The sequence below is a fragment of the Glycine soja genome, chromosome 14, assembly GCF_004193775.1.
Source record: "Glycine soja cultivar W05 chromosome 14, ASM419377v2, whole genome shotgun sequence".
Taxonomy (NCBI): Eukaryota; Viridiplantae; Streptophyta; class Magnoliopsida; order Fabales; family Fabaceae; genus Glycine; species Glycine soja.
The window spans coordinates 18,623,972-18,649,401 of record NC_041015.1 but is presented as its reverse complement, the minus strand read 5'-3'; the positions used below and the strand labels follow the sequence as shown (position 1 = coordinate 18,649,401).

General features: G+C 35.7%; 3 protein-coding genes and 1 non-coding gene across 8 annotated transcripts; 2 read left to right on the top strand and 2 right to left on the bottom strand.

Annotated features, from left to right (window-relative positions):
* Positions 1 to 5,172: 5,172 nt before the first annotated feature.
* Positions 5,173 to 6,316, bottom strand: LOC114383892. Its single transcript, XM_028343604.1, has 2 exons — positions 6,004 to 6,316; positions 5,173 to 5,912 (listed from the first exon to the last, which is right to left on the bottom strand). Exons 1-2 carry the CDS (start codon positions 6,314 to 6,316, stop codon positions 5,173 to 5,175), a joined length of 1,053 nt encoding a protein of 350 aa, XP_028199405.1.
* A 4,311-nt stretch (positions 6,317 to 10,627) lies between these two features.
* On the top strand, positions 10,628 to 16,187 carry LOC114383547. Of its 5 annotated transcripts, none has more exons than XR_003660539.1 (8): positions 10,630 to 10,766; positions 10,876 to 10,966; positions 11,472 to 11,702; positions 12,386 to 12,494; positions 13,553 to 13,598; positions 14,163 to 14,248; positions 14,632 to 14,753; positions 15,885 to 15,954. XR_003660539.1 is itself a non-coding variant. In XM_028343232.1 (8 exons), exons 1-7 carry the CDS (start codon positions 10,763 to 10,765, stop codon positions 14,717 to 14,719), a joined length of 606 nt encoding a protein of 201 aa, XP_028199033.1. In that variant the 5' UTR covers positions 10,630 to 10,762; the 3' UTR covers positions 14,720 to 14,753; positions 15,885 to 16,187. The 5 variants fall into 5 exon arrangements, 4 of the variants coding, with proteins under 4 accessions (XP_028199034.1, XP_028199033.1, XP_028199032.1 ...); XM_028343232.1 differs by having other exon boundaries at positions 14,681 to 14,753; positions 15,885 to 16,187; XM_028343230.1 differs by having other exon boundaries at positions 10,633 to 10,766; positions 14,695 to 14,753; positions 15,885 to 16,187.
* An 892-nt stretch (positions 16,188 to 17,079) lies between these two features.
* On the top strand, positions 17,080 to 18,064 carry LOC114383328. The gene is made up of 2 exons (XM_028342978.1): positions 17,080 to 17,723; positions 17,819 to 18,064. The coding sequence occupies exons 1-2, from the start codon at positions 17,505 to 17,507 to the stop codon at positions 17,993 to 17,995; spliced, it is 396 nt and encodes a 131-aa protein (XP_028198779.1). The 5' UTR covers positions 17,080 to 17,504; the 3' UTR covers positions 17,996 to 18,064.
* Positions 18,065 to 20,588: 2,524 nt separating this feature from the next.
* On the bottom strand, positions 20,589 to 20,695 carry LOC114385592. The gene has a single exon (XR_003660959.1). It is a non-coding gene; the product is annotated as a small nucleolar RNA R71 (small nucleolar RNA).
* Positions 20,696 to 25,430: the final 4,735 nt, after the last annotated feature.

The following is a 25,430-nucleotide window of genomic DNA, read 5'->3' as shown; positions in this document are numbered from 1 at the left end:
TATATTGGAGGAACCTCAAAGTCTTGCAACCTTGAAGCTTACTCCAAGCCAAGTTGTTGGACCCTTGATTTCTCTTCTGGAATCCCCATTCCAAACAATTCAGCAGCTGGGCACAGAACCGTTATCTCACCTTCTTGTGCAGGAACATTTTTAGCAAGATATTACAACAAAGTATTCAGTTGTGCCACTCGTACAACTTTCAGGATTTGGAATATTGAACTTAAAGCAAACAATGATAAAAGCTTTGGAAAAAATTTCCACAAATTGGACAAAGGCAGTTACTGATGCAGGAGGTATTTTTGAGCTTGCAAAGGTTATTATTCAATAAGACCCTTAACCACCACATGCACTCTGGGAATCAGCTGCTTTAGTTCTCTTAATGTATTATATTCCAATGCCGATTACTATTTTAAAGTTCCTGTGGTGGTTCTTGTAAAACTTTTGCACTCAACACTTAGCATAGCCCTTAATGCTTCAAGAGTTCATGACAGAAGCGGTGCTTCAAGTGCTGAGCAGATGATGGAAGCTGTTGTTGGACCTTTTAAGATCTCATCATTGAGAAGAAGAATCTGGTAGATTACTAGATGTGAGAGTAAGAGAGATGAAGGTGTCTAGGTATGCTATAGGGCCTTTATCCAAGTATCTAACCAGATCACAGTCTGGCAAACTTCTTTCTGCTTTAGCTTTGGCCTTTGGGAGATCTTTCCCAGAATGTCGTGCATTGATAGGTTTACTTGAAGATCGGCCAACTGAAGAAATGAAGGGTGGTGGCTATTTGTGCATTGCAAAAGTTTGTCATGAACACCAGGACTAATAGTCAAGCCATTACAGAAGCTGGTGATTCAGGAACTGCTGCTGTCTCCAAACGCAGAAGTTGCTGCACAAGCCATACATTGCAAGAATATGTGTCAAATGAGTTGATCAGTTACATCATAATTGTCCATATTGATAGTGTTCCTTGCTTTACACTGATGCATACTTTTAGAGCAACTACTTTTGTCATGTCTCATAGCTCTCTAATCATGTCTGTTTTGTTTATTAGTAGTCTTTGGTTTGATGGACTAAATAGAAATTCTTTTAATTGCACATTTTTTCCTGTATGAAAGCTTCATGATAATGTTTGTTTAATTTACAAGGATTAGGTTTTGATAACTAATTGTAGTTTAATTATGGGAAACACTTTTTATTTTGCTGTTTGAACCAATATTATTAGAATTCAAAGAGATACCTTCAACTTGTGATTCAGCCTATGTTTCATTTTGAACTTTTTGGAAGTAAAAAAACAACCAAGTTTTGATTATTCGAGTGTTTTTTACAAGCATTACGTAGTTACTCTTCATAATGGACGTTTTTCAGAGTAATTGGATATTGTCAACATGTATGAATAAATTAATCTCCTTCCTGTTTTCTTTTCACTCCTAGTATAAATCTTTTAGTTCAATTATATTTCTGTTTTTAGATTTTAGTTTCATTTTAGAAAAATGGAGGATGTGTAAACATTTTTTCACTGTCAATCCTATTTATATTTAATGAGAAAATTAAATTTTCACATATAGATTGGAAAGAGAGTTATGGTCCACTGCCACAATCAATGTGAAGATTTTGAGAACTCTACGGGTGATATTCATGAACTTCGATAAGCTCCACACATCTGAAGCAGGAACTCTTTGCATTCCTCATTAGGTAGGGGCACGGAGAAGCGACTCAGGATTCTATACTTGTCACGTTTTGCTTGCTAGACAATCTTGGTCAACTATGCCAATAAGCTACGATTACTGCTGAAGCCATCCCAATTTTGCAAATGCTCATGAAAACCTGCCCACCTAGTTTCCATCCCAATTTTGCAAATGCTCATGAAAACCTGCCCACCTAGTTTCCATGATCTTCTGCACTGCTTATCAGTTTGTTTGATTGTCGCCATTAAGCGCGAAAACAACGGAAGCACTAATGCATTCTGCTGGTTGACAATAGGCAATGCTCCTCCCAAAACAAACCAAGGTATGTTGGAAGAAGAAGATTTTATTTCATTTGACACACCAAATACAAGAGTATGATCCCCTATTTATACTAGAATAGAGTGACTACTCACATAATTTGCTTATTCAAGAATATTGAATGCTCACATAATTGCTTATTCAAGACTTTGTAACTTACAACTTTACAACTTTCATCTTTCACAATTTAAGGCTCATAAAACTTGTTATTATTATTTTTCTATTTAATATCTAACATCCTCCCTTAATTGGAAAATTCTTCTGCACACCAAGTTTTGCTCGCAATCTTCGAAAATCTTCAAATTTGAGAGGCTTGGTGAAAACATCCGCAACTTGATCTTGAGTTTTCACATGAGTCAATTCTACTTCTTTCTTTGTAATGCACTCTCTAATGAAATGATACCTTGTATCTATATGCTTACTTCGTTCATGGAACATCGGATTCTTGGCAAGCTCTTGTGCAGATCTATTATCAACATAGATCTTTGTGCTTTCCTTTTGCAACAACTGAAGTTCCTCCAACAATCTTCTTAGCCAAATGGCATGACATGTGCAAGAAGTTGCAGCTACATACTCGGCTTCACAAGTAGAAAGTGTCACAATGCCTTGCTTCTTAGAACTCCATGTAAAAACACAATCACCCATAAAAAATACAAATCCGGTAGTACTTTTTCTATCATCAACATCTCCGGCAAAATCACTATCACAAAATCCCACAAGCTTATAGTTATTGGAGGGAGAATAAAACAATCCAAAATCAATTGTACCCTTCAAGTAACGAAGAATTCTTTTTGCAGCTTTTATATGAGAAGAGGTAGGAGCCTCCGTAAAGCGACACACAACTCCCACCGCATATAGAATATCGGGCCTTGTATTGGTTAGATACCTTAAACTCCCCACAAGACTCTTGAAGACCGTGGAGTCTACCTTCTCTCCTTCATCAAACTTTGATAACTTCAAGCCACCTTCCATATGTGTGTTCACGGGATTGCAATCAAGCATATTAAATTTCTTCAACACTTCTTTTGTGTAGCTTCCTTGTGAGACAAAGATATCATTCTCCGTTTGCTTCACTTCCATTCCCAAGTAATATGACATGAGTCCCATATCTGTCATATCAAATTCACGAGACATGGACTTCTTGAAGTCTTCAAACAAATTTGGGTTATTGCCGGTAAAGATAAGGTCATCCACATAAAGACAAATAAATAAGACATCACCATTATTAAAAGTTTTAACATAAAGAGCATACTCATTTTGACAACGAACAAACCCATTGTCTTGGAAGTACTTGTCAATGCGAGTATTCCATGCCCTCGGTGCTTGCTTTAGACCATACAACGCCTTGTTCGATTTCAAGACTTTTCCTTCTTGACCTTCGATGACAAAACCCATTGGTTGTTCAACATAGACATCTTCTTCAAGATAGCCATTTAGAAATGTCGATTTTACATCAAGCTGAAAAATTCTCCACTTCTTTTGAGCTGCCAAGGAAATAAGAAGACGAATGGTCTCCATGCAGGCAACCGGTGCAAACACTTCATCATAATCAACTCCATATTGTTGCTTGTAGCCTTTAGCTACAAGTCTTGCTTTGTGTCTCTCAACCTCTCCTTTTGCATTCTTCTTGATTTTGAACACCCATTTGACTCCAATTGCTTCATGACCTTTGGGAAGGCTTGATAACTCCCAAGTGTTGTTCTTCTCAATGGCTTTGATTTCTTCTTCCATGGCTTGTCTCCACCTTTTGTCTTTCATTGCTTCATCAAAGTTTAAGGATTCACTGTCAACAAAAAGACAAAACAAATCATTTATAACTTCAGTTTCATCATATAATTCTTGAATATTTCTCATTCTTCTTGGCCTTTCACTTGAACTCCCTTCGGAAGATGATGAGGCTTCATTGGTTGAAGGAGTTGGTGAAAGAGCTGGAGTTGAATCATTTGGAGTCAAGGCTTCTTCATCTATTTCTTCAAAGTACGGAAAAAAATCATAAGTGTTTTCTTTCTCCTCCCAATTCCATGTGCCTTCTTCATAGAACTCGACATCTCGGCTCACAATTGTCTTTCCATTGTTTGGATTGTACAATTTGTAGCCTTTTGAACTTGCATCATAGCCAATGAACACATGTTTCTCACTCCGATCACCAAGCTTGAATCTTCCTTGGTCGGGTACATGAGCATATGCAATGCTCCCAAATACTCTCAAGTGATCAACTCTTGGCTTCACTCCACTCCATGCTTCTTGTGGTGTTTGATCTTTGACATTCTTTGTTGGGGAGCGATTGGACAAATAAACGGCACATGCAACAGCTTCGGCCCAAAATTCCTTTGGCATATTTTTAGCCTTCAACATACATCAAGTCATATTAAGAATAGTTCTATTTTTTTCTCTCTGCTACCCCATTTTGTTGTGGAGATCTAGGAACTGTTAGAGGGCGACGAATCCCATATTTTTCACAAAATTCATTAAATTCTTTTGATGTGAATTCGCCACCTCTATCGGATCTTAGAGCTTTGATTACATAACCACTCTCATTTTCCACAAGAGCTTTAAAATTTTTAAAAACTACAAATGCCTTAGATTTTTGCTTTAGAAAATAAACCCAAGTCTTTCTACTATAATCATCAATAAAAAGCAAGAAATATTTATTGTTACCACATGAAGGAGGATTGATTGGGCCACACACATCGGTGTAAACAAGTTGGACAGGCTCATTTGCTCTTGAATTAGCTTCTTTTGGAAAACTCCTTCTTGCATGCTTTCCAAGGAGACATGTTTCACACAATTGATTAGGATGGTTGATGTGAGGCATCCCTTTCACCATATTCTCTTCTCCTAAGGATTTTAGTGCTCCAAAATTCAAGTACCCAAATCTCATATGCCAACACCATGATTCATCTTTTATGCTAGCCTTCAAACATTTTGCTTCATTGGTTTTAATATTCAAAGTGAACATTATATTTCTTGACATAAACACCTTGGCAATCAAATTAAATTTTTGATCTTGAAGCCATAAACAACAATCTTTCATATGAATTTCATACCCTTTTTCAACAAGTTGTCCCAAACTCAAAATATTGTTTTCTAGTTTAGGAACATAGTAAACATCCGTGATTAATTTGTGAGCACCATCTTTTAAAGAAATTAAAATGGTACCTTTTCCTTGGATTTGCACCTAGGAAGAATCTCCAAAAGAAACATTTCCTTTCACCTTCTCATCAAGTTCCACAAATTTCTCTTTGCATCCACACATGTGATTGCTTGCTCCATTGTCAAGATACCATAAGCATTTGTCTTCCTTCTCACCATTATTAAGTGATAGTAGTAGTGCTGGCTCTTCAACTTCTTTATCTTCTTTATCATCAACAAGATTGACCTTCTCTTCAACATTTGTTCTACACTCCCAAGAGTAATGGCCATATTTATGACAATTAAAACATTCAACATTAGATTTATCATACCTCCTTTCATATGCTTTTTCATAATTGTTTCTACCTCTTTCTCTTCCTCTTCCACAACTTCTAGTGGATTGATGGCTCCTCCATTCATTATTGTCAAAATTATCACGATCTCCTCTTCCTCCTCTTCCTTGGCCACGACCACGTCCTCTTCCACGTCCACATGCTTTTTGACTACTTTCTCCTCCATTTTCTTTCAAAGAAGCTTTGGCTTTGAGGACTTGATCCAATGGCTCATCATGTCTTCTATTGAACCTTTCTTCATAGGCTTGAAGAGAACCCATCAATTGGTCTACAATCATTGAGTCTAAATCCTTAGACTCTTCAATAGCACAAACCTCATAATCAAATTTAGCGATTAAGGAGCGAAGGATCTTTTCCACCACACGAACATCTTCCATATTTTCTCCATAACGCTTCATTTGGTTCACAATAGCCAACACCTTGTTGCCAAAATCTGAGATAGATTCGGATTCCTTCATATGCAATGATTCAAACTCTCTACGTAGAGTTTGTAGGTGCACCTTTTTTTTTTACCTTATCAACACCTTCAAGGGAGGTTTTCAAAATCTCCCATGTTTCTTTGGATGTGGTTGCATTTGACACCAACTCGAACATAGCTTCATCCAAACCTTGATGAATGAAAGTAAGTGCTTGTTGATCCTTCTTCTTCGACTTCAACAAAGTCTCCTTCTCATTTGGTGACAAAATAGCCTCATTTTGAGGTTGGATATAACATTTCTCTACAATCTCCCATGCATCTTGAGAACCTAACAAGGCTTTCATGCGACGACACCAATTATCATAATTCTCTTTGGTAAGACGAGGGAATTGAAACATACTCAATCCATTGCTTGCCATCTCTCAACTCACAAAGTGTTTCTCTCTCAACGCTCTAGAACTGAAGCTCTGATACCACTTTGTTGGAAGAAGAAGAAGATTTTATTTCATTTGGCACACCAAATACAAGAGTATGATCCCCTATTTATACTAGAATAGAGTGACTACTCACATAATTTGTTTATTCAAGAATACTGAATGCTCACATAATTGCTTATTCAAGACTTTGTAACTTACAACTTTACAACTTTCATCTTCCACAATTTAAGGCTCATAAAACTTGTTATTATTATTTTTCTAATTAATATCTAAGAAGGTATTCCCATGAATAATTTGAAAAATCTACAAAAGCTCTAAATATTGTCTTAGCCAATGTATATGATTGCAGTTCTTAAACAATTTTTAAGCTGAAACTGTTGGTCTTTTGTTCTTTGCAGTCCTCTTTTCTATTAATTATAAGCTTCATTTTTTACTATTCCTAGTTTTCATGTAGGTACCATGCTGATTACCAATTGCATTTGATATGACAACCGAAATTTTGAAATCATTTTACTTAAAATATTCATTGATCAAGGAGTACCCTATAATTTTCAACATCTCAAATTTCCAACGATTTAAAAGGGACTCAGTTTTGATTATATAATTCCACTTCATATTGAATCATATGGGATGTAATTTAACCGTGAACCACTTCAGTTTTACATATGGGAAAACTGCAGATTTATTTTTCTTTGTCCAAAATTTATTTACAAAGTTATTAATTGATTTGTCTGCCGTCTCTAATGAGGATTAAATTTTCTTATACAAGATAACCGATACCATTTATTGTTTTTGCTTCTGTTAGGTAGTGAACCATAGTACTTCTCTAGAATGGAAAGAAGGATTCAGGCCTAAAGCTACATATCATATGCAATTGCAAGAAAGCTTTTATGCTGGAAACTTCTTTGATGGCTTTCTTCAATCTTTCTCGTGTGATGATTATGATATATGGTTGCCCATTTGCTGTAAAGTATTACATCATTTTTCTTTCGTAGAACTGATGCACAGGCCTGTGACAGGCCAGTCTTAAAGCAGAAGGCATTCGATTCCTGGCCAGATTCTGAAGGGGGTATGTCGAAGAAAGTAATTGGCAAACTCTGCAAAAGAAAATTATCAATAACCCATTACATGGAGCATTGCATTTGACTAGTGATTTGCTAGATCTTATTCTGACTCCTCTAATGAGAGGTATCTCCTTCTCCAGTTTTCTTTTGCAGTTCTGTTTCTTTTTTACTGTAAGCATAATTTCTCATGTGTGTTCATTAATTGATTATTATTTATCACATACTTTCTCGTTATTTTCTCTACAATGTCATTCCTGATCTTCATGTTTGCTATAACATTTGAAGAGAATTTATAACATGATTTTGTGCTCTGCTTATAAATTTTATCATTAAAAAGTGTGAAATGAAATTATCCATATAAAAGTTTTAATTACGTTGTAAGAGGTAGAAGGAAAGGTTGGATAAAGACTGCAACCCGGGTGTTTCAAGCTCTGAGAATCGCTGTTAATGATGAACTGAAGACACTTGAGGATTCCCTCTATTCTTCTTTTGATTGCCTTGCACCTAGGAGTAGGCTTGCTGTCATATCTTTTCACAGTCTAGAGGACAGAATCGTGAAGCAGACATTTCTTGATATCATTAAAGGGAGAGAAGATGTGGATGAAAATGGAGAGCCTCAACAGTGATTTGAGGAAGACTAGTGATGAAATCAAGGAAAAAAAACATGGATAAAACAAGTAATGCATGGATCAAATGGAACAATTCTCACAAAAAGACCGATAACGCTATCAGGAGAAGAAAAAGAAAACCGCCGAAGAACAAGTGCAAAGCTCAGGGTTAATACAGAAGCACTCTGAAGATAAAAACATGTCAAATTGTTGTCTGGTGCACGTGCTACAACTTCACTAGACAACATCTGCCTAACGTCAAAGGAGGAATCTAAGGTCGTTGATGAGGTCTTATTGGGAATCTTCCTAATGTTGTCAACGAGCGACCATGAAGTCCTTGGCAGATCTATCATGACGAAGTGCAGATCTATGGCGTGGAGTGCATATGTATCACGATTTCGAGGTTCGTTTTCACAGCTTTCATGCCCCTTTCATTGTGTCACGACTTCGATGTCGCCAACTCAGACAAATCTATAATTTGTCATGTTTTATGATTGTTGTTGTTTTTTGAATAATGTCTTTCATTGATTGTTTTTGTTTAGTAAGTAGAGGAAGAAGAAGAGGTGAGAGAAGGTTACATTTTCTACTTATACTTGGACGCCAATATTTATCTAATTAACAACATCAGTTTATCGAATCAAATTAAAACAAATTTCTTAAAAAATAAAAGATCAAATTGAAAATAAAATAAAATAAAAGACTAAATAGGTCATTTTTCATTTGAGACTGACATTGGAAAAAAAGAATGAAAAAGTTAAGTAATAAATTGTTAATGCTTTCCTTTATTTATGCGGAGAAGTAGTTATAATCTCAATAACATTGTGAGAGTAATCATTGTTTTTTATGTCAGATTTTCATTTTATATGGGTAGTTTAAAATTTAAATATATAAATGAATGGAAAATACTAATTATGCATTTATACTTAAAATGAATAGCAATAAAAAATATTTAATGAAATTAAAATTTTAATTATATTGAGTATTTAATATTTTATTTTTATAAATAATTAATAAAATTATCAAATATTATTTAATTATTGTTCTGACAAATTATTAATTATAAGTTCATTATTTGTATAAGTTAATATTCTTTAATATGCAAGAAATAAGAGGCATATGTCTGATGCCTTAAAAATAGTGGTTAAGAGGTAACTAGGATTAATCTTACAGGGAGAACTTTGCGTAATTTAAATAGATTATAAATTTATATTACATTCTCATTCTTGTATAATAAAAGTATTAATTAGAATATTTAATATACTTAGGAATGAATTATTTTTAATTATTTAAAAAACTTTAAAGTATGAATGAAATGGCTTTTACATCTTTAATCTAATAAATACTTTTTTTTTGGTATAGATAAATACTTTTTTTTATTAAATATTGATTATGTTTTTACCTTTTTTAAAGTGTTTTAACATTTTACAAAAAAATTGAAATAATATAATGGATATAAAATCTTTTCAAGGAGTTTCTTAAAGGGTTAATTATAAAATATCTACAACATGAATTAAAATATACATTAAAAAACAAATATTATGTTAGTTTTAAATACTTCATAATAATTTATTTAAAATAATAATTAAGGATAATATTATATATATATATATATATATATATATATATATTATGCATATATATTTTCTATTTTAAAATCTTTCATAAACTAACTATTTTAATTAGTACAGTAAGAAAAATAACAAGTTTTTAGACACGCACAAGTACTGTATATATAATATAAACAAAATTTATGTATATATAAATAAAATTGATTGTACAAATGTACAATTTATAACATTAAATATTACATTAATGTTTGTGTGTGTTTTTTCCCCAAATTATAGGTGTAATATATCATTAATTTTATAGATGATTAATCCTTTTTAAAAATTTTAATTGATCATCTTTAATAAAAAAATTTATTTTTAATTATATTTAATTCATCTATAAAACTTCAACATTAAACCTCAAAAGATTTGACCCTAATACCATTTGGACAAATCCTATTTTTGGATTTAGCTCCTCATCTTCTATATGTAAGAATAAAAAAACATGTAAAACAAATTTACAATAACTCACAATTCAAAAGCAATTAAACTAAACTCTTTGGTGAATTTAAATCCTCTAAAATGAATCATAAGTATATTAGAAGATAAAGTATAATAATAATTACTTACCTATTTATTATGACATAGTTTAGAAGGAATTGATAATCTTTTTTATAACACATTTTAGAATTCAAATGAAATATTTAATTTTTTTCCATTAGTTGTTGTTATTCAATATTTTAAGTATTTATGTTTTTATTGATAGTGATGTATAATACTTGTAAATTTTAATATTTTCACATAACGCGTAACAAGTTAATAACTATTAATAAAGAAATAATTTATGCATTAGTAACTTAAAAAAACAATAAAATCAATTAAATTAATTATTTTTATTGGTGTGATTGATGTACAAAGTGTTTTATAATAAAGACCCAAGGGGAGTATTAATTAGAAAAATCAACATTAATTTTTCAATTGCATTGTACTTTTGTTAACTATTTAAATGAATTCAAGATTAATAATTGATTAAAAAAATCATGCCTCCCCTCCTCGCAAATAGCAACACTTATGCGGTTAATAACCTCTGTTTTCCGTTAAAGTTGTCAGTAACAGACAGCAGCATTTCCCCAATTCCTTGTCCAACTATTCTGTAATCTGCTTTTGTTTCAACCTTTTCTTCGTATTCCTTCAACACCCAACAGATTAATGGGTGATCACTCTAACTACCATTTCCTTTCTCTTCTCTCTGCAATCAAACACTCCCATTCTGAGTTCTCTTTCTCTGTTTTAGCCTAATCCCTGGTGCTTTGATTTTGCAGCAAAAGCTATCCTTTTGAGCAACAAATGGTACGGACATGGACAATTTTGGGTCACACGTTCATCCCCCACCACACAAAAATTCAGCCACGGGTTAGCTAGTTAGTTTTTTTTTATATATAGTTGTTAGAATGTTAGTTTTGTTAACAGTGGGTATCGAATCCGTAACCTTACTCCCCTTCTCTTTTCTTTTAACTATTCAACCTGCCGTATAGCTTCAACTTATCCGAGTTATATTGTGTGAACTTGCTTTAAGGATAAAGTTTTCCCTTGCTATGTGTACTTGTGTACTGATGAGATCTTGTAGTACTTCTTGTTTATTTTTAGAGCAAATTATATTGACATTCCCTTGTAGTTTCTTGAGATTGCACACAATATCTTTGCCTTACTTTACAATATCTCTCCTTAAGGGGGTACTGTACGGGTTAAAAAGGCAAGGGTATGATGTGCAATCTTAAGAAATCACAGGGGTGTCAGAGTAATTTGTTCTTATTTTTGTTTTTTTTTTTGTTGGATTTGTTGTGGAACTCAAATATTGTGAATTGAGATCTTTGCTAAGAATTGTTAGCTTTTTTTTACCATGAATTGAAATATTTAGGAAAATGGATCTCAAGGTGAAGGCATTAACTTCCATGAATTCAAATGACAAAAAGAAGGCAAATTTGTTTGCTGCAAAAAAGGAGAGAATTATTCTGCCAACATATAATGATGATCTTGGAGGCAATAAATATCACATCAGTGAATTTCTGAGCCAACCTAGTGGAATCGCAGCCGTATTGAACACGAAGGCCTTCCAATCATTTCAATCTCTTGATGCTAACACATACAGGTCTGCTACCTCCTTAATTCTGTTTTGGTGGCTTGAGTAGTTCTTTCAGGTTTCAATGGTTTGGATACTGCAAATTTTGTTACTCATCTAGATTGTGACAAAATAAATTAGAGTAAATTTCAGGACCAGATTACAGGTTATGGTGCTTACCTAATTCTTTTCATACATATTTGGCACTGACAATACAAATGAGCATAACAGGCCATGTGTTGAATTTTGCTCAAACTGAAGCTACCCAAAATTATTAGATTTTTAATAAATTAAAAGTATTTCTTGTTTATGAAGATCACGTGTAGATTAACAGGTGATTTGCATGAGTCCACAAGAAAGTGGAGCTGTTTCTTAAGTATTTTTTATAAATTAAAAGTATTTCTTGTTTATGAAGATCACGTGTAGATAAACAGGTGATTTTCATGAGTCCACAAGAAAGTGGAGCTGTTTCTTAAATTTAGGTTCTCACAGTTCCTACACTTTGAAATGGTTCAGCTGATGGAATCAGTTATTCTTATTCAAAATAGGTTGAAAATACTATTCATAAAAAACTGTCAAAACACTTGAGTTTTAGACAACAAATACTTCTTTTTCTGAATGTTTTAATGAACTTTGGCAAATATCTTACTGCACTAGGGTTGTGGCAGAAGAAGTATGATTCTGAAAGCAAATAATTATTCTTGTATGCGTAGGTGTGAACTGCCTAAACTTCAATTTTTAAACTTTGAAGCTGCCCCATTGCTGGATCTGCGGGTTACCTCAACAGATGAAGATTGCTTGGTTGAGATGCTTTCTTGTAAGGTGTGCCCCTCAACCCAACCAGAAAAGAACAAAAATGGTTGGTTCATGACGTAACAGCTTCATTTTTGGTGAGAGTAATAGAGACACTAAAAACACATTCATTATACACACACAAGTTAGGATCCTTTAGCTGTACACTAAAGAATGTTTTATAGGAATTGGTATTGATACTAAAATAAGATATAACCCAAGGAAATCTCCTTTACATGGTAAAATACTTCTCAATAAACAGAAACACAGCCGAACATAAGAAACACAACTATAAGAGATAAAAATAAGAGCTGATATATATAGATTCTGCCCTCTCTGGCTTAAGCCACCAATTCACTCTTAAAATTCTGTTATGCCACACCATTATTTGCCCTGTCCTTATCCACGTTTCCTTCTGTTTCTCTCTCTCCTCCTCCCCCCTCCCCCCTATCATTGCACAATTCCCCTCTCCTATACCTTGCCTTCATGTGTACATTGCATTACACTCTCCCACCACTTTTCCACCTTACCCTAACTGCATTTGTATTTCTCCTCTCATGAACCTTTGCAAACAATCCAACCCATTCTACTTTCCCGCCGTTATCTTATACATGTCTCAAAGACCCATCAGTGTTCCACACTATCCACTCCCAGATTAATGAGTATTCATTGTGCATGTCATATAAAATTTTACATTAAAATTAGATGTAATTGTTTAAAGTTTCTAAAAATTTGTTGTATGAAAACTGGATTTCTTAAAGTAAATTTTTTAGTACTTAAAGATAGTGCTAAGTATGTATGTTTTTTTATATTGGTTTCCACAGATCCTAACTGTGTGTTTGTGCGTGAGAGAGACAGAGTCAATGAATAAATATACACATACACATAGTAGTAAAGTTGCTTAATTTCTAAGTTTGCATGTGCATTTAAAAAAAAAGTTAGTTATATGCCTAAAACACGCATATTAATTAATGCCCTATGATTCAATAAATGTATATAAACCTTAGTTTGATTGAACATGAATTTTTGAAACATTACTTTTGTCACTCATCCCATTTAATTGTTGGGTACTTTACTATATTATTCAGTTTGAGGGTTCAGAAGTTGTGAAAGAGCAAAACAACCACTTTTCAGGTATCTACAATGTACTGTGTGCATAGTCATACCTTGTTTTATGGGATATAAATTCTTCGCTTTGTCAAATTAAATTATAAAAATGTTTATTTTCTATCAAAATCCTTGTGCAAAGAAACTGCTCTGTCTTCCATAGAACAGAGAGAAAGATGTTTGGTTTTCCTTACAGCATAGCGCCATAGGCCATACTATCTTTTGTAATATTCCCCACCCAGTGGTGCTGAAAATACTGGAAAGGACTTAAGATGAATGCAAAGAGACAAAATTGTGAAAATGCGATGGGATTTATGTAGTTGATCAGATACAAAACCATTTAGTTGGCCTCTTGATGAAAAGAACAAACTGATTTTTAGACTCCTTAAAATGGAAATTTCTCCAGATATCAAGAGAAATTTACTCAAGAACCTTTGATATTATTATCTTTCTAATAGCTAGTCTTTCAACACAGTTTTCTGCTGAATTCAAGTTTATCTGCAATACATGTTTCATGTGACATTTTTGGCTACTTCAGTGTTTTATGAATTGTCACGGTAATGTTTGTTAATAATTTCTATGGATTTGCAGCATTCATGAGAAACCACATGACATGGGGTGGTGCTGGTGCCGAATCATTTTTAGAAGTTGATGTTAATTTGAATCTCACACTTGAGGTTTGTCTTATCCTCATAAATATATAAATATTACATATAATGTTACATCCATATTTGTTTCTCTTTCTTGGGATAGACGAGTGGTAATCCTGTGTGTTATGATGATTGAATTTGTTTTCAAGGACCATGAAGGCATGAACTGCCTTACTTAGATCACCCTCATGTAAATTATATTGTAGCCTAATGGGAAAGAAAGTCCATGGATTCAGTTGAATTTTATTGTGGTGAAAGTGCAATTTCTGTTTTGTTTCTTTTCTAAGAAACTGATGAGTTAAAGTTGACCCATTCCTTCTTAATCCTTACTAATTCATTTTCTGTTGCTGCATATTCATATGTTAAAGGTCACCTGTTTTGAAATTAGTAACCATTAAACTATATTTCAGTTTGACATTATGGATTTTTGCATTTGCCTCTCTCATCTGTAAAAGAAAGATCTCTGCCTGCAGATCTACACACAACCATTTACCATGATGCCTACTTCAGCTGTTGAGGGTCCTGGAAATATGTGAGTTATTTAGTACATAGTTTTTATTTAATCCTTTTAGGTTATGCACTCCGCATGGTCAAGTTCTCTGATGATATATTTATACATAAAGTATTGCATGTAGATTCTCAATTTAAAATTACCAACTATTACTGGCTATAGATGTTATGCCTAATTCTGGAAAGGAGGAAGATATACAATAGCCACTTCTTGGAAATTGAAAGATTCTAGAATACTGGAATATAAAGTTAATATGAGGAGTAGGAAACTAATATATTGCAGTTATCTATCAAGTTTTATTGTGGACTAAATTTAGGGAAAAATCTTCAGCCATTATTTTTCTGATTGATGGCTTAGTATCTCCTCCTTCTTACCCTTTTCTATGATGTAGCCTTTGTAAGACCATAGAGGTTTATCATCATGTAAATATTTCACCTTAACATTTCTCCTTCAGATCTGTCGAGTTGAGTAAGCTTCCTACTTAAATATTGACATTACCAATTATGGCATTACATATTGTATTAGTAAATATTGAGATGGAATTCCTAGTGATTCTTCAGGATGTGCACAAAATTTCTACTTGCTATGGATTCTATTTTAACATAAATGATAAATAAGAACTCAGTCTATGCAAGGTGATTGGAGTCATATTCAGCGATTAACATAGTTGATAAATAAACCTGTGGCCCTCTGGGAGAAACCTTTTTTTACAATTTGGACTTTAAATGAAAAATTATTTGAGGTTTAGAAGACAACAGAACTTAAAATTCTCCAGGGAATTTGGTGATTTTTTTCTTCATTTCAACGTTCTATGTCTGTGGCATATACTTTGTTTATGCTTGTGTGTAAAATCATTTTGTTTCTTTTAGAGGATTTATTTAGGGGCCTATTTAGGCTCATAAAAGTGGTTTATGACATTCAAATTTAGCTTATTTCAATAAACTTCACTGTAAACTTATGAATAAGTTTCATGTGATAAGAACTTATTCAACAAATACTAAACTATTTACTCAAACACGTCTTAAATATGAAAAGTAAAGGTGCCCTTGTCTTGTACTCAAAGTATGTCTTACTCTTGTCTATCATTTTGAAGAAAACTTAATAACTTGCCGTTTTTGCTTAGGAAGATTAATCTCTTTTGGCTATGTACAGAATGATGCAAGCTTTGGTGGACAAGCTGGTGCCACTACTACTTCAGCAGACGCTGCAAGATTATGATGAATGGGTTCGAAAGCAATCATACACTCTAAAGTCATTCTAGGTACAGAAAAGCCACTAGTACAAATTCTTTGGGTAGAGACAACAGAGAGGGAGGGAGAACCTTCGATGTTTAGGGAAAAGAAAGAAACATGAATGGTGAGAATTTGATTTCTAAGAGACCTCTGTTGAAATCTGTATCCATGTAAACATAACTCTTCTGATTAATAACAGGTGTCTCTTTCTCTCTTCTATTTATTCTATCTGGCAAGAAATGATAACAAAAATGAGATGCAGGGATACATCCATAGGGAATAACAGTACATAAGAATTTATTTTTTATATATAAAAATTCAATACCTCGATAAATTAATCTTAGACTCTGGTTAAGTATATCGTCTTCAAAAAGAAAAAAAAATAACGGTAAATAATAAATAATAACAGCTTTCAAAATTTAATATTAGACTTAATTATATTTTTCACCATTCAAGTATCACAACTGCAATTTGGGTGGCCCAATAAGAATTGGGCCAATTGAGTCTTTTATCTTTGGGACATGCTAGGTGCATCCAACAATTATGTGAATGGGCATAATTGCCCTTGTTTAAAATTTTAAAAATGAAGCGCACCCAGCAGTCCCCACCTTTCCGCCTTCTTGCTTTTCTTCTCTTCCTTCTTCCTCCGCGCGTCTCTTCCTTCTGGCTGCCATTTCCGTTCGTTTTCAAAGCTTTTGTGGTGTCGTTGCTGCGTTTCCGCCGTCAAGGTTAGTATCCCCTATCTCCCCTCCCCTCCTAGGTTGTTTATTTAGTTTAGGAGAAGTTGACTTTAGGGTAGAAGACTTGTCTGAAAACTGGCACCTGTAACGGTTTGTTCATCTGGAACAAGCTCTTCCGGATGTTATTCCGAAAGAACTTTTTCCGTAAGAAGAAATTGAAGCTACCGAAAGAAGTTCTTCTGGGAGTGTCTCCGGAAAAACTTCTTCCGATAGTGTCTCCGGAAGAAGGTTCTTCCGGTAGTAGGAATTTTTAAAAAAAATTAGTTTTGTTTTTTTATATATAAATGAAGTTGTTATTTTTTTTATAAATTAAGTTGTGTATGTTTTGTTTTGTAATAATAGAAATATTTATTCTTGCATGGTGGTATGTAAAAAAAATTACTTAAATATTATATATTAGGTTAAATTTTTGTTTTTTATATTTTTGTTTAGTGGTTGAGTGTGTAGGGTTTAGTTTAGGATAGTCAACAATGCTTAGGGTAGTGTGATTAGGGTTTATAACGTAAGGCTGAAGATTTATGTAAATATATGTAGGTTTTTAATTATATGAATAGTTTATTTGACCCAAAAAAATACATGTTCTTCATGATTTGTAGATCATGGTTAGAACACGAGGTTTAGGTCGTGCTTTAGCTAGGGTTATAGGCAGAGGTAGACCGGATGAGCATGATGCAATTGATGTTCCCCGGAGGCATAGGCCTACAGCATCAGCCCGTAGGCAACAAGTACATATTGCGGTTGATGAGGATGTTTCTTAGGTGACTGAGGATGTTCCTCATATGGCGGAGGATGTTTCTTAGATGACTGAGGATGTCCCTCATATGGCTGACGATGTTCCTCAGATGAGTGAAGATGCACCTCAGATGATTGCGGACGTAGATGCGACTATTGCAGAGGAATTAGGTCGTGATGGTGCTGAGGGGTCACATGCTGATGAGGGATTCCCTGGTGAGCCACGTGACCCATCAGTGTTGACTTCATTTGCGGAGCATGTTGCACATGCCATTTGGACTGGACAGGTATTATAATTTGTTAATTTTTTCTTCTTCTTGATTTGTTTGTCATTAAAAAAAAATATATTTGTATATTTGGAATGATTTGTACTTCAATTCAGGAGCGTCATGAGCCGAAGTTGGTGTCGCACGGGAGGAAGGTGGCTTTAATTGGGAGGCCAGTGCCTGAGATTGAAGGGCTGGTTGCTGCCACAGGATTAAGTCCATTGATCGGGTGTTCAGTTGCAACCGGTGATCCTGGACTTATTGATGTGCCATCATTTTCTTCTATTTTCTAAACCCTTTTTGCACCATTTTAATTATTGATTGGTCTTAATTGTCAATTAATCAGACAGTTTTATTATTTGGGCTCATTTAGCTAATTTGATGTTTTTAATCTAATTTCAGGAATTAATGAAACATTGGGCTTAATCCGGATTTTGGTTATGGACTTGAAGAGGGCAAATAAAGCAGCGCTTACCTTAGTTAATTTCTAATTAGGAAATTTCGCAATTTTATTTTATGTTGTTCAGTGTTTATTTCGTTTTGGGCCAGAGTATTGTAATAGGGCCCAGTGACTTTGAGTGACTCTTTTTAAATAGCAGCCTTGGGATTCGTGCAAGGCTATTCTGTTATGCTATTTTATTATTCAGAGCTTTTGTTTTAGGTTTTTACGTTTTTCTATTCTAAGGCTACTGTTTTCGTTCTTAATGCAATTTTCCGTTTTCTGCTTCTAATTACAATTCCGCTCTTGCTTATTCTTCTATTTTCATTTACGTTTCTGTTTCATTTACATTTCTGTTCATTTACGTTTCTGTTCACTTACGTTTCTGCTTCATGTTTCATTTGCGTTTTTCTGTTTGAATCTATGGAAGGCTAGTTTTTCTGGTGTTGTTTCCTTTTGAGGACGAAGCCCAACTCTCTTTGAGGTTTCGTTTGTAATGTGGTTTCCTGGCAGTTTTCCCTTCACCGGTTATCCCAAATTCGTGAACATTAATCAGTGCACGCTTCGTGTTCGATTAATTGCCTCTGAGCCTAACTTGCGTTCATGCTTAATGGATGAAGGGCTAACTGGTGTATGTGGTGCCTAATCACGTATTGACAACCCTAAGTTGATTTTCGCTTAGTAAATTGAAATAGGGTTGGATTAAGTGGTTGACTGTTAGGGACGAATTCTCCATAACCCAGGATAAGAGAATGGCTTCTGAATCAGAGGAAACAACTCGTTTTTAATATTAGTAGTTTCATATTCCAGTTTACTTGTTCTGCTCTTTAATCACAAAACAAACAAACCCCCCCAATTGTTACTGTTACTGCGCAAGTATATTATGAACATTTGGTTTGTCATTGCTCGTTGGGAAACGACCTAGGATCACTTCCTAGTTACTGCATTTTCATGTTTATTTGATTCGAGTACGGCCTCGATCAAATTTGGCGCCGTTGCCGGGGAGCAGTGTCCAAAGGTTCATAATAGCTAGCTAGTGTTGTGTGTTTAATTCCTTCGTGTTTTATGTTTAATTGTTAGTATTGTATTAGTATGTGTGTTAGTGCTGCTTAGTGTCCTGGTATTTTGTTTAGTGTATGTTCTGTTTCAGTTTTCCTATTAAGCGCTTCCCCTGTTTCAGTTTTGGGTGTTTTGCTGTGAATAGTGTTTTGCGACGGACTTAGCAACCACTTTTGCTTGCGGCAAAACAGAGTAGTAGTAGAAATCAAGTAGAGACGGATTTTAGCGACCACCCATGCTGAATTATTTGAGATTTTTTGTTTTAGTAGCTAGAGTTGTTATTTTTGGCTGAATTTTTTTTGTGGTAACTTCTTTTAATCTATATTTTGTGGGAAAAATAGCTAGAGCCTTTAGTTTGGTCAGATTTGAAAGTTTCAAAAAAGTAGCAAATTTTGTGTTTGTCGAAACTTCAAACGACCATAACTTTTGCTCCGGTTATCAGAATCGCAATTATTATATATGTATTTGGGGTAGAAAAAAATTTCCTACGCACAGCAACCTGCCATAGGCTGGCTGAGGTCTCCATCGTCCAAAAATAGTGATTCTGTCAAAAGTTTTTTATTTTTTAAGTTTTATTCACTTATTTTTCTTAACCTACCATTTTTAGCTTCCATAGTTAGACTTTGAATTTTTGCCTGAAATTTTTTGTGCTATCTTCTCATCATTTTATAAGGTTACTCACAAAATTTCAAGTCATTTGGATATCATTTGAGGGTAGTTGTAGTTCAAACCTGCACCTTTATTTACATGACAAAGCAACTAGTTGTGCATGCTGAATGTAGTGTATGACTAGAGACAATCCATCTGACTTACAACCCTTTGATCCTGAGATAGCTAGGACATTTCATAGATTAGTTAGGCATCATTTTATACCTTTTGATCATCCTGAGCATTCCATTACTGGTGAATCTGTGCATTCTGTTATTGGTGATTTTGAACATCCTGATTTTGAGCATTACAATTTTGAGCATTCTGATTATGAGCATTCTGATTTTGAACATTCTGAGAACATGGCACAACCTCCACCCCGTGAGAGGACTCTAAGGGAAATGGCTGCACCTGATTTCACCTACGAAAGCTTGTGCATCCAATACCCTGATGAGGATGTCCCATATGTTCTTAAAACTGGACTGATTCATTTGCTTCCAAAGTTTCATGGCCTTGCAGGTGAAGACCCGCACAAACATTTGAAGGAATTTCATATTGTCTGCTCCACCATGAAACCCCCAGATGTCCAAGAGGATCATATATTTCTGAAGGCTTTTCCTTATTCTTTAGAGGGAGTGGCAAAGGACTGGCTGTATTACCTTGCTCCAAGGTCCATCACGAGCTGGGATGACCTGAAGAGAGTATTCTTAGAAAAAAATTTCCTTGCTTCCAGGACCACAGCCATCAGGAAGGATATCTCAGGTATTAGACAACTCAGTGGAGAGAGCCTGTATGAATACTGGGAGAGATTTAAAAAACTATGTGCCAGTTGCCCTCACCATCAGATTTCAGAGCAGCTGCTTCTCCAATATTTTTATGAAGGACTCAGTAATATAGAGAGAAGTATGATAGATGCTACCAGTGGTGGAGCCCTTGAAGGCAAACTGGATGCATTGGTCAACTTGGTAACCCAGCTGGCCTTGAACCAGAAATTTGTACCTTTTACAAGGGTCTGTGGTTTGTGCTCCTCTGCTGACCACCATACAGACCTTTGCCCTTCCATGCAGCAACCTGGAGCAATTGAGCAGCCCGAAGCTTATGCTGCTAATATTTACAATAGACCTCCTCAACCTCAGCAGCAAAATCAACCACAGCAGAACAATTATGACCTCTCCAGCAACAGATACAACCCTGGATGGAGGAATCACCCTAATCTCAGATGGTCTAGCCCTCAGCAACAACAACAGCAGCCTGCTCCTTCCTTCCAAAATGTTGCTGGCCCAAGCAGACCATACATTCCTCCACTAATCCAACAACAGCAACAGCCCCAGAAACAGCCAACAGTTGAGGCTCCTCCACAACCTTCCCTCGAAGAACTTGTGAGGCAAATGACTATGCAGAACATGTAGTTTCAACAAGAGACCAGAGCCTCCATTCAGAGCTTAACCAATCAGATGGGACAATTGGCTACACAATTGAATCAACAACAGCCCCAGAATTCTGACAAGCTGCCTTCCCAAGCTGTCCAAAATCCCAAAAATGTCAGTGCCATTTCATTGAGGTCGGGAAAGCAGTGTCAAGGACCTCAACCCGTAACACCTTCCTCATCTGAAAATGAACCTGCCAAACTTCACTCTACTCCAGAAAAAGGTAACGACAAAAATTTACCTAACAATTTATGTGCAGGTGAATCTTCCACTGGTAATTCTGATTTGCAGAAGCAACACATTCCTCCTCTTCCATTCCCTCCAAGAGCAGTTTCCAACAAAAAAATGGAAGAGGCAGAGAAAGAGATCTTAGAAACATTCAGAAAAGTAGAGGTAAACATACCTCTGCTGGATGCAATAAAGCAAATTCCAAGATATGCCAAATTCTTGAAGGAGTTGTGCACTAATAAGAGAAAGCTTAAAGGAAGTTAACGAATTAGCATGGGCAGAAATGTCTCCGCATTGATTGGTAAATCTGTTCCCCAAATTCCTGAAAAATGTAAAGATCCAGGTACATTCAGCATACCTTGTATTATAGGGAATAGTAAGTTTGACAATGCCATGCTAGATTTAGGAGCTTCTGTTAGTGTTATGCCTCTGTCTATTTTTAATTCTCTATCTCTAGGTCCCTTGTAGTCAACTGATGTGGTAATTCATTTAGCTAATAGAAGTGTTGCCTACCCTGTTGGTTTCATAGCAGATGTCTTAGTTAGAGTTGGTGAACTGATTTTCCCTGTTGATTTTTATATTTTGAATATGGAAGATGGATTTTCTCAAGGATCAGTTCCCATCATTCTAGGCAGACCCTTTATGAAAACTGCTAGAACTAAGATAGATGTTTATGCAGGCACACTATCCATGGAGTTTGGTGATATAATTGTTCATTTTAATATTCTGGATGCTATGAAATACCCATCTGAAGATCTTTCTGTATTTCGTGCTGAAATAATTGGCCATGTTGTTGATGAATACATGACTGATCTTTACTCTAATCTGCATACCTCTCACTCTTCATCCATTGAGTCTGAAATTGTACTTGATCATATGTCTGAATTTGATGCTGAAAGTGAATCTGAAAGTGATATTGATTTCATGTCTGGTGGTGGTGTTTTACCTCTTGAGATTGATTTTATAGAGTCAGATAGGACTAACCATGTTTCAGGAAGTATACATACCTCTGACTTTCTTTATGAGGTACAGACTGAGAAACCATCTCCTTCTACCACTACCTAGCCAACCACACCAGAATTGAAGCCTTTGCCATCAAATTTAAAATATGCTTACTTGGATGATAGCAAAAGTTTTCCAGTGATTATATCTGCCTCCCTTACTGATGAGCAAGAGGAGAAGTTGTTGTCTGATCTCAAGAAGCATAAGAAGGCTATAGGCTGGACCCTGGCGGACATTCCTGGTATTAGCCCATCCACATGTATGCATCAAATAAATTTAGAGGATGGAGCTAAACCAGTAAGACAGCCACAGAGAAGACTCAACCCGGTGATTCTTGATGTAGTGAAGAAGGAGATAACCAAGCTTTTGCAAGCTGGAATCATTTATCCTATCTCCAACAGCCAATGGGTGAGTCCCGTCCAGGTAGTCCCGAAGAAGACCGGCCTCACAGTGATAAAAAATGAGAAGGAGGAGCTGATTCCTACTCGGGTGCAGAACAGTTGGAGAGTCTGCATTGACTATAGGAGGCTGAACCAAGTTACCAAAAAGGACCATTTTCCCCTGCCATTCATTGACCAGATGCTTGAGCGCCTGGCAGGTAAATCTCACTACTGTTTTCTTGATAGTTTTTCTGGTTATATGCAAATTACTATTGCTCCTGAGGATCAGGAAAAGACCACATTCACCTACCCCTTCGGCACTTTTTCCTATAGGAGGATGTCTTTCGGCCTGTGCAATGCCCCTGGTACCTTCCAGCGGTGCATGATTAGTATTTTCAGTGACTTCTTAGAAAATTGCATAGAGGTGTTCATGGATGATTTCACTGTGTATGGATCCTCTTTTGATGGTTGTCTGGATAGTTTGGAAAAAGTTTTGAATAGATGCATTGAAACTAACCTTGTTCTAAATTTTGAAAAATGTCATTTTATGGTTAAGCAAGGTATAGTTTTAGGCCACATTATTTCCAATAAGGGTATTGAAGTAGATCCTGCAAAAATTTCTGTTATTTCACAATTGCCTTACCCCTCTTGTGTGCGAGAGGTGCGATCTTTTCTTGGTCATGCAGGATTCTACAGGCGCTTTATTAGGGATTTTAGCAAAGTAGACCTTCCACTGTCCAACTTGTTGCAAAAGGAGGTGGAGTTTGACTTTAATGACAGATGCAAAGAGGCTTTTGATTGCCTCAAAAGAGCACTGACTACCACCCCCATCATCCAGGCACCCGATTGGACAGCCCCTTTTGAGCTTATGTGTGATGCATCAAATTATGCATTAGGGGCTGTCCTTGCTCAGAATATTGATAAATTGCCCAGGGTGATATATTATGCTTCTAGGACTTTAGATGTTGCCCAAGCTAATTATACTACTACTGAGAAAGAGCTTCTAGCCATATTTTTTGCTCTTGAAAAATTTCGATCTTATTTGCTTGGTACCCGCATTATTGTTTATACTGACCATGCAGCTCTAAAGTACTTGTTGAAGAAGGCTGATTCTAAGCCTAGATTGATCCGATGGATGCTCTGCCTCCAAGAGTTTGACTTGGAGATCCGTGATAGGAGCGGAGCACAAAATCTAGTTGCTGATCATTTGAGTCGGATCGAACGTGTATCAGATGCGGATTCACCCATTCAGGATGATTTCCCGGATGATCATTTGTATATATTGTATAGTATTTCTGACTCTCTTTCTACTCCCTGGTTTGCTAACATTGTCAATTATTTAGTTGCTTATGTTTTTCCTCCCTTAGCATCTAAAGCCCAAAAAGATAAAATTAAAAGTGATGCTAAGCATTTTATTTGGGATGACCCCTACTTGTGGAAATTGTGCAGTGATCAGGTCATTAGACGATGCATTCCAGATCATGAGACTGACTCAGTCCTGCAGTTCTGTCATTCTTCCGCACCGGGAGGTCATCTGGGTGTTCAAAGGACAGCTCGCAAAGTGCTTGATTGTGGTTTTTATTGGCCCGCCATCTTTAAAGATGCGTGGAAGATCTGCAGCACTTGTGAGCAGTGTCAGAGAGCAGGAAATACACTTACATGGCGACAACAAATGCCTCAGCAACCTATGCTATTTTGTGAGGTGTTTGATGTCTGGGGTATAGATTTCATGGGTCCTTTTCCTGTCTCTTTTGGTTATGTTTACATTCTCCTTGCAGTTGACTATGTTTCAAAATGGGTGGAAGCCAAGGCCACTAGAACTAATGATGCTAAATTTGTTACAGATTTTGTCAGGTCTAATTTGTTTTGCAGGTTTGGAGTACCTAAAGCAATTGTTAGTGATCAAGGAACCCATTTTTGCAACAGAACAATGCATGCCCTGCTTAAAAAGTACGGGGTGGTACACAGGGTATCCACACCATACCACCCCCAGACCAATGGACAGGCAGAAATTTCTAACAAGGAGATCAAGAGAATTTTAGAGAAGATTGTGCAGCCAAGCAGGAAAGATTGGAGTACCAGGCTTGATGATGCTCTCTGGGCACATCGGACTGCCTACAAAGCACCCATAGGAATGTCTCCTTATCGGGTTGTCTTTGGAAAGGCATGTCATCTTCCAGTGGAAATTGAGCACAAAGCATACTGGGCAGTGAAGACTTGCAACTTCTCTATGGATCAAGCTGGTGAGGAAAGAAAGTTGCAACTGAGTGAGTTAGATGAAATCCGCCTAGAAGCCTACGAGAATGTCAAGTTCTACAAAGAAAAGACCAAGAAGTTCCATGATAGCATGATAGTTAAGAAGGACTTCATGGTTGGGCAAAAAGTGCTATTGTATAATTCTAGGCTTGGACTCATGAGTGGTAAGTTGAGGTCTAAGTGGATTGGTCCTTTTGTTGTTACTAATGTTTTTCCTTATGGTATAGTTGAGATCAAAAGCGACTCCACAAACAAGAGCTTCAAGGTCAACGGACATCGACTTAAGCCA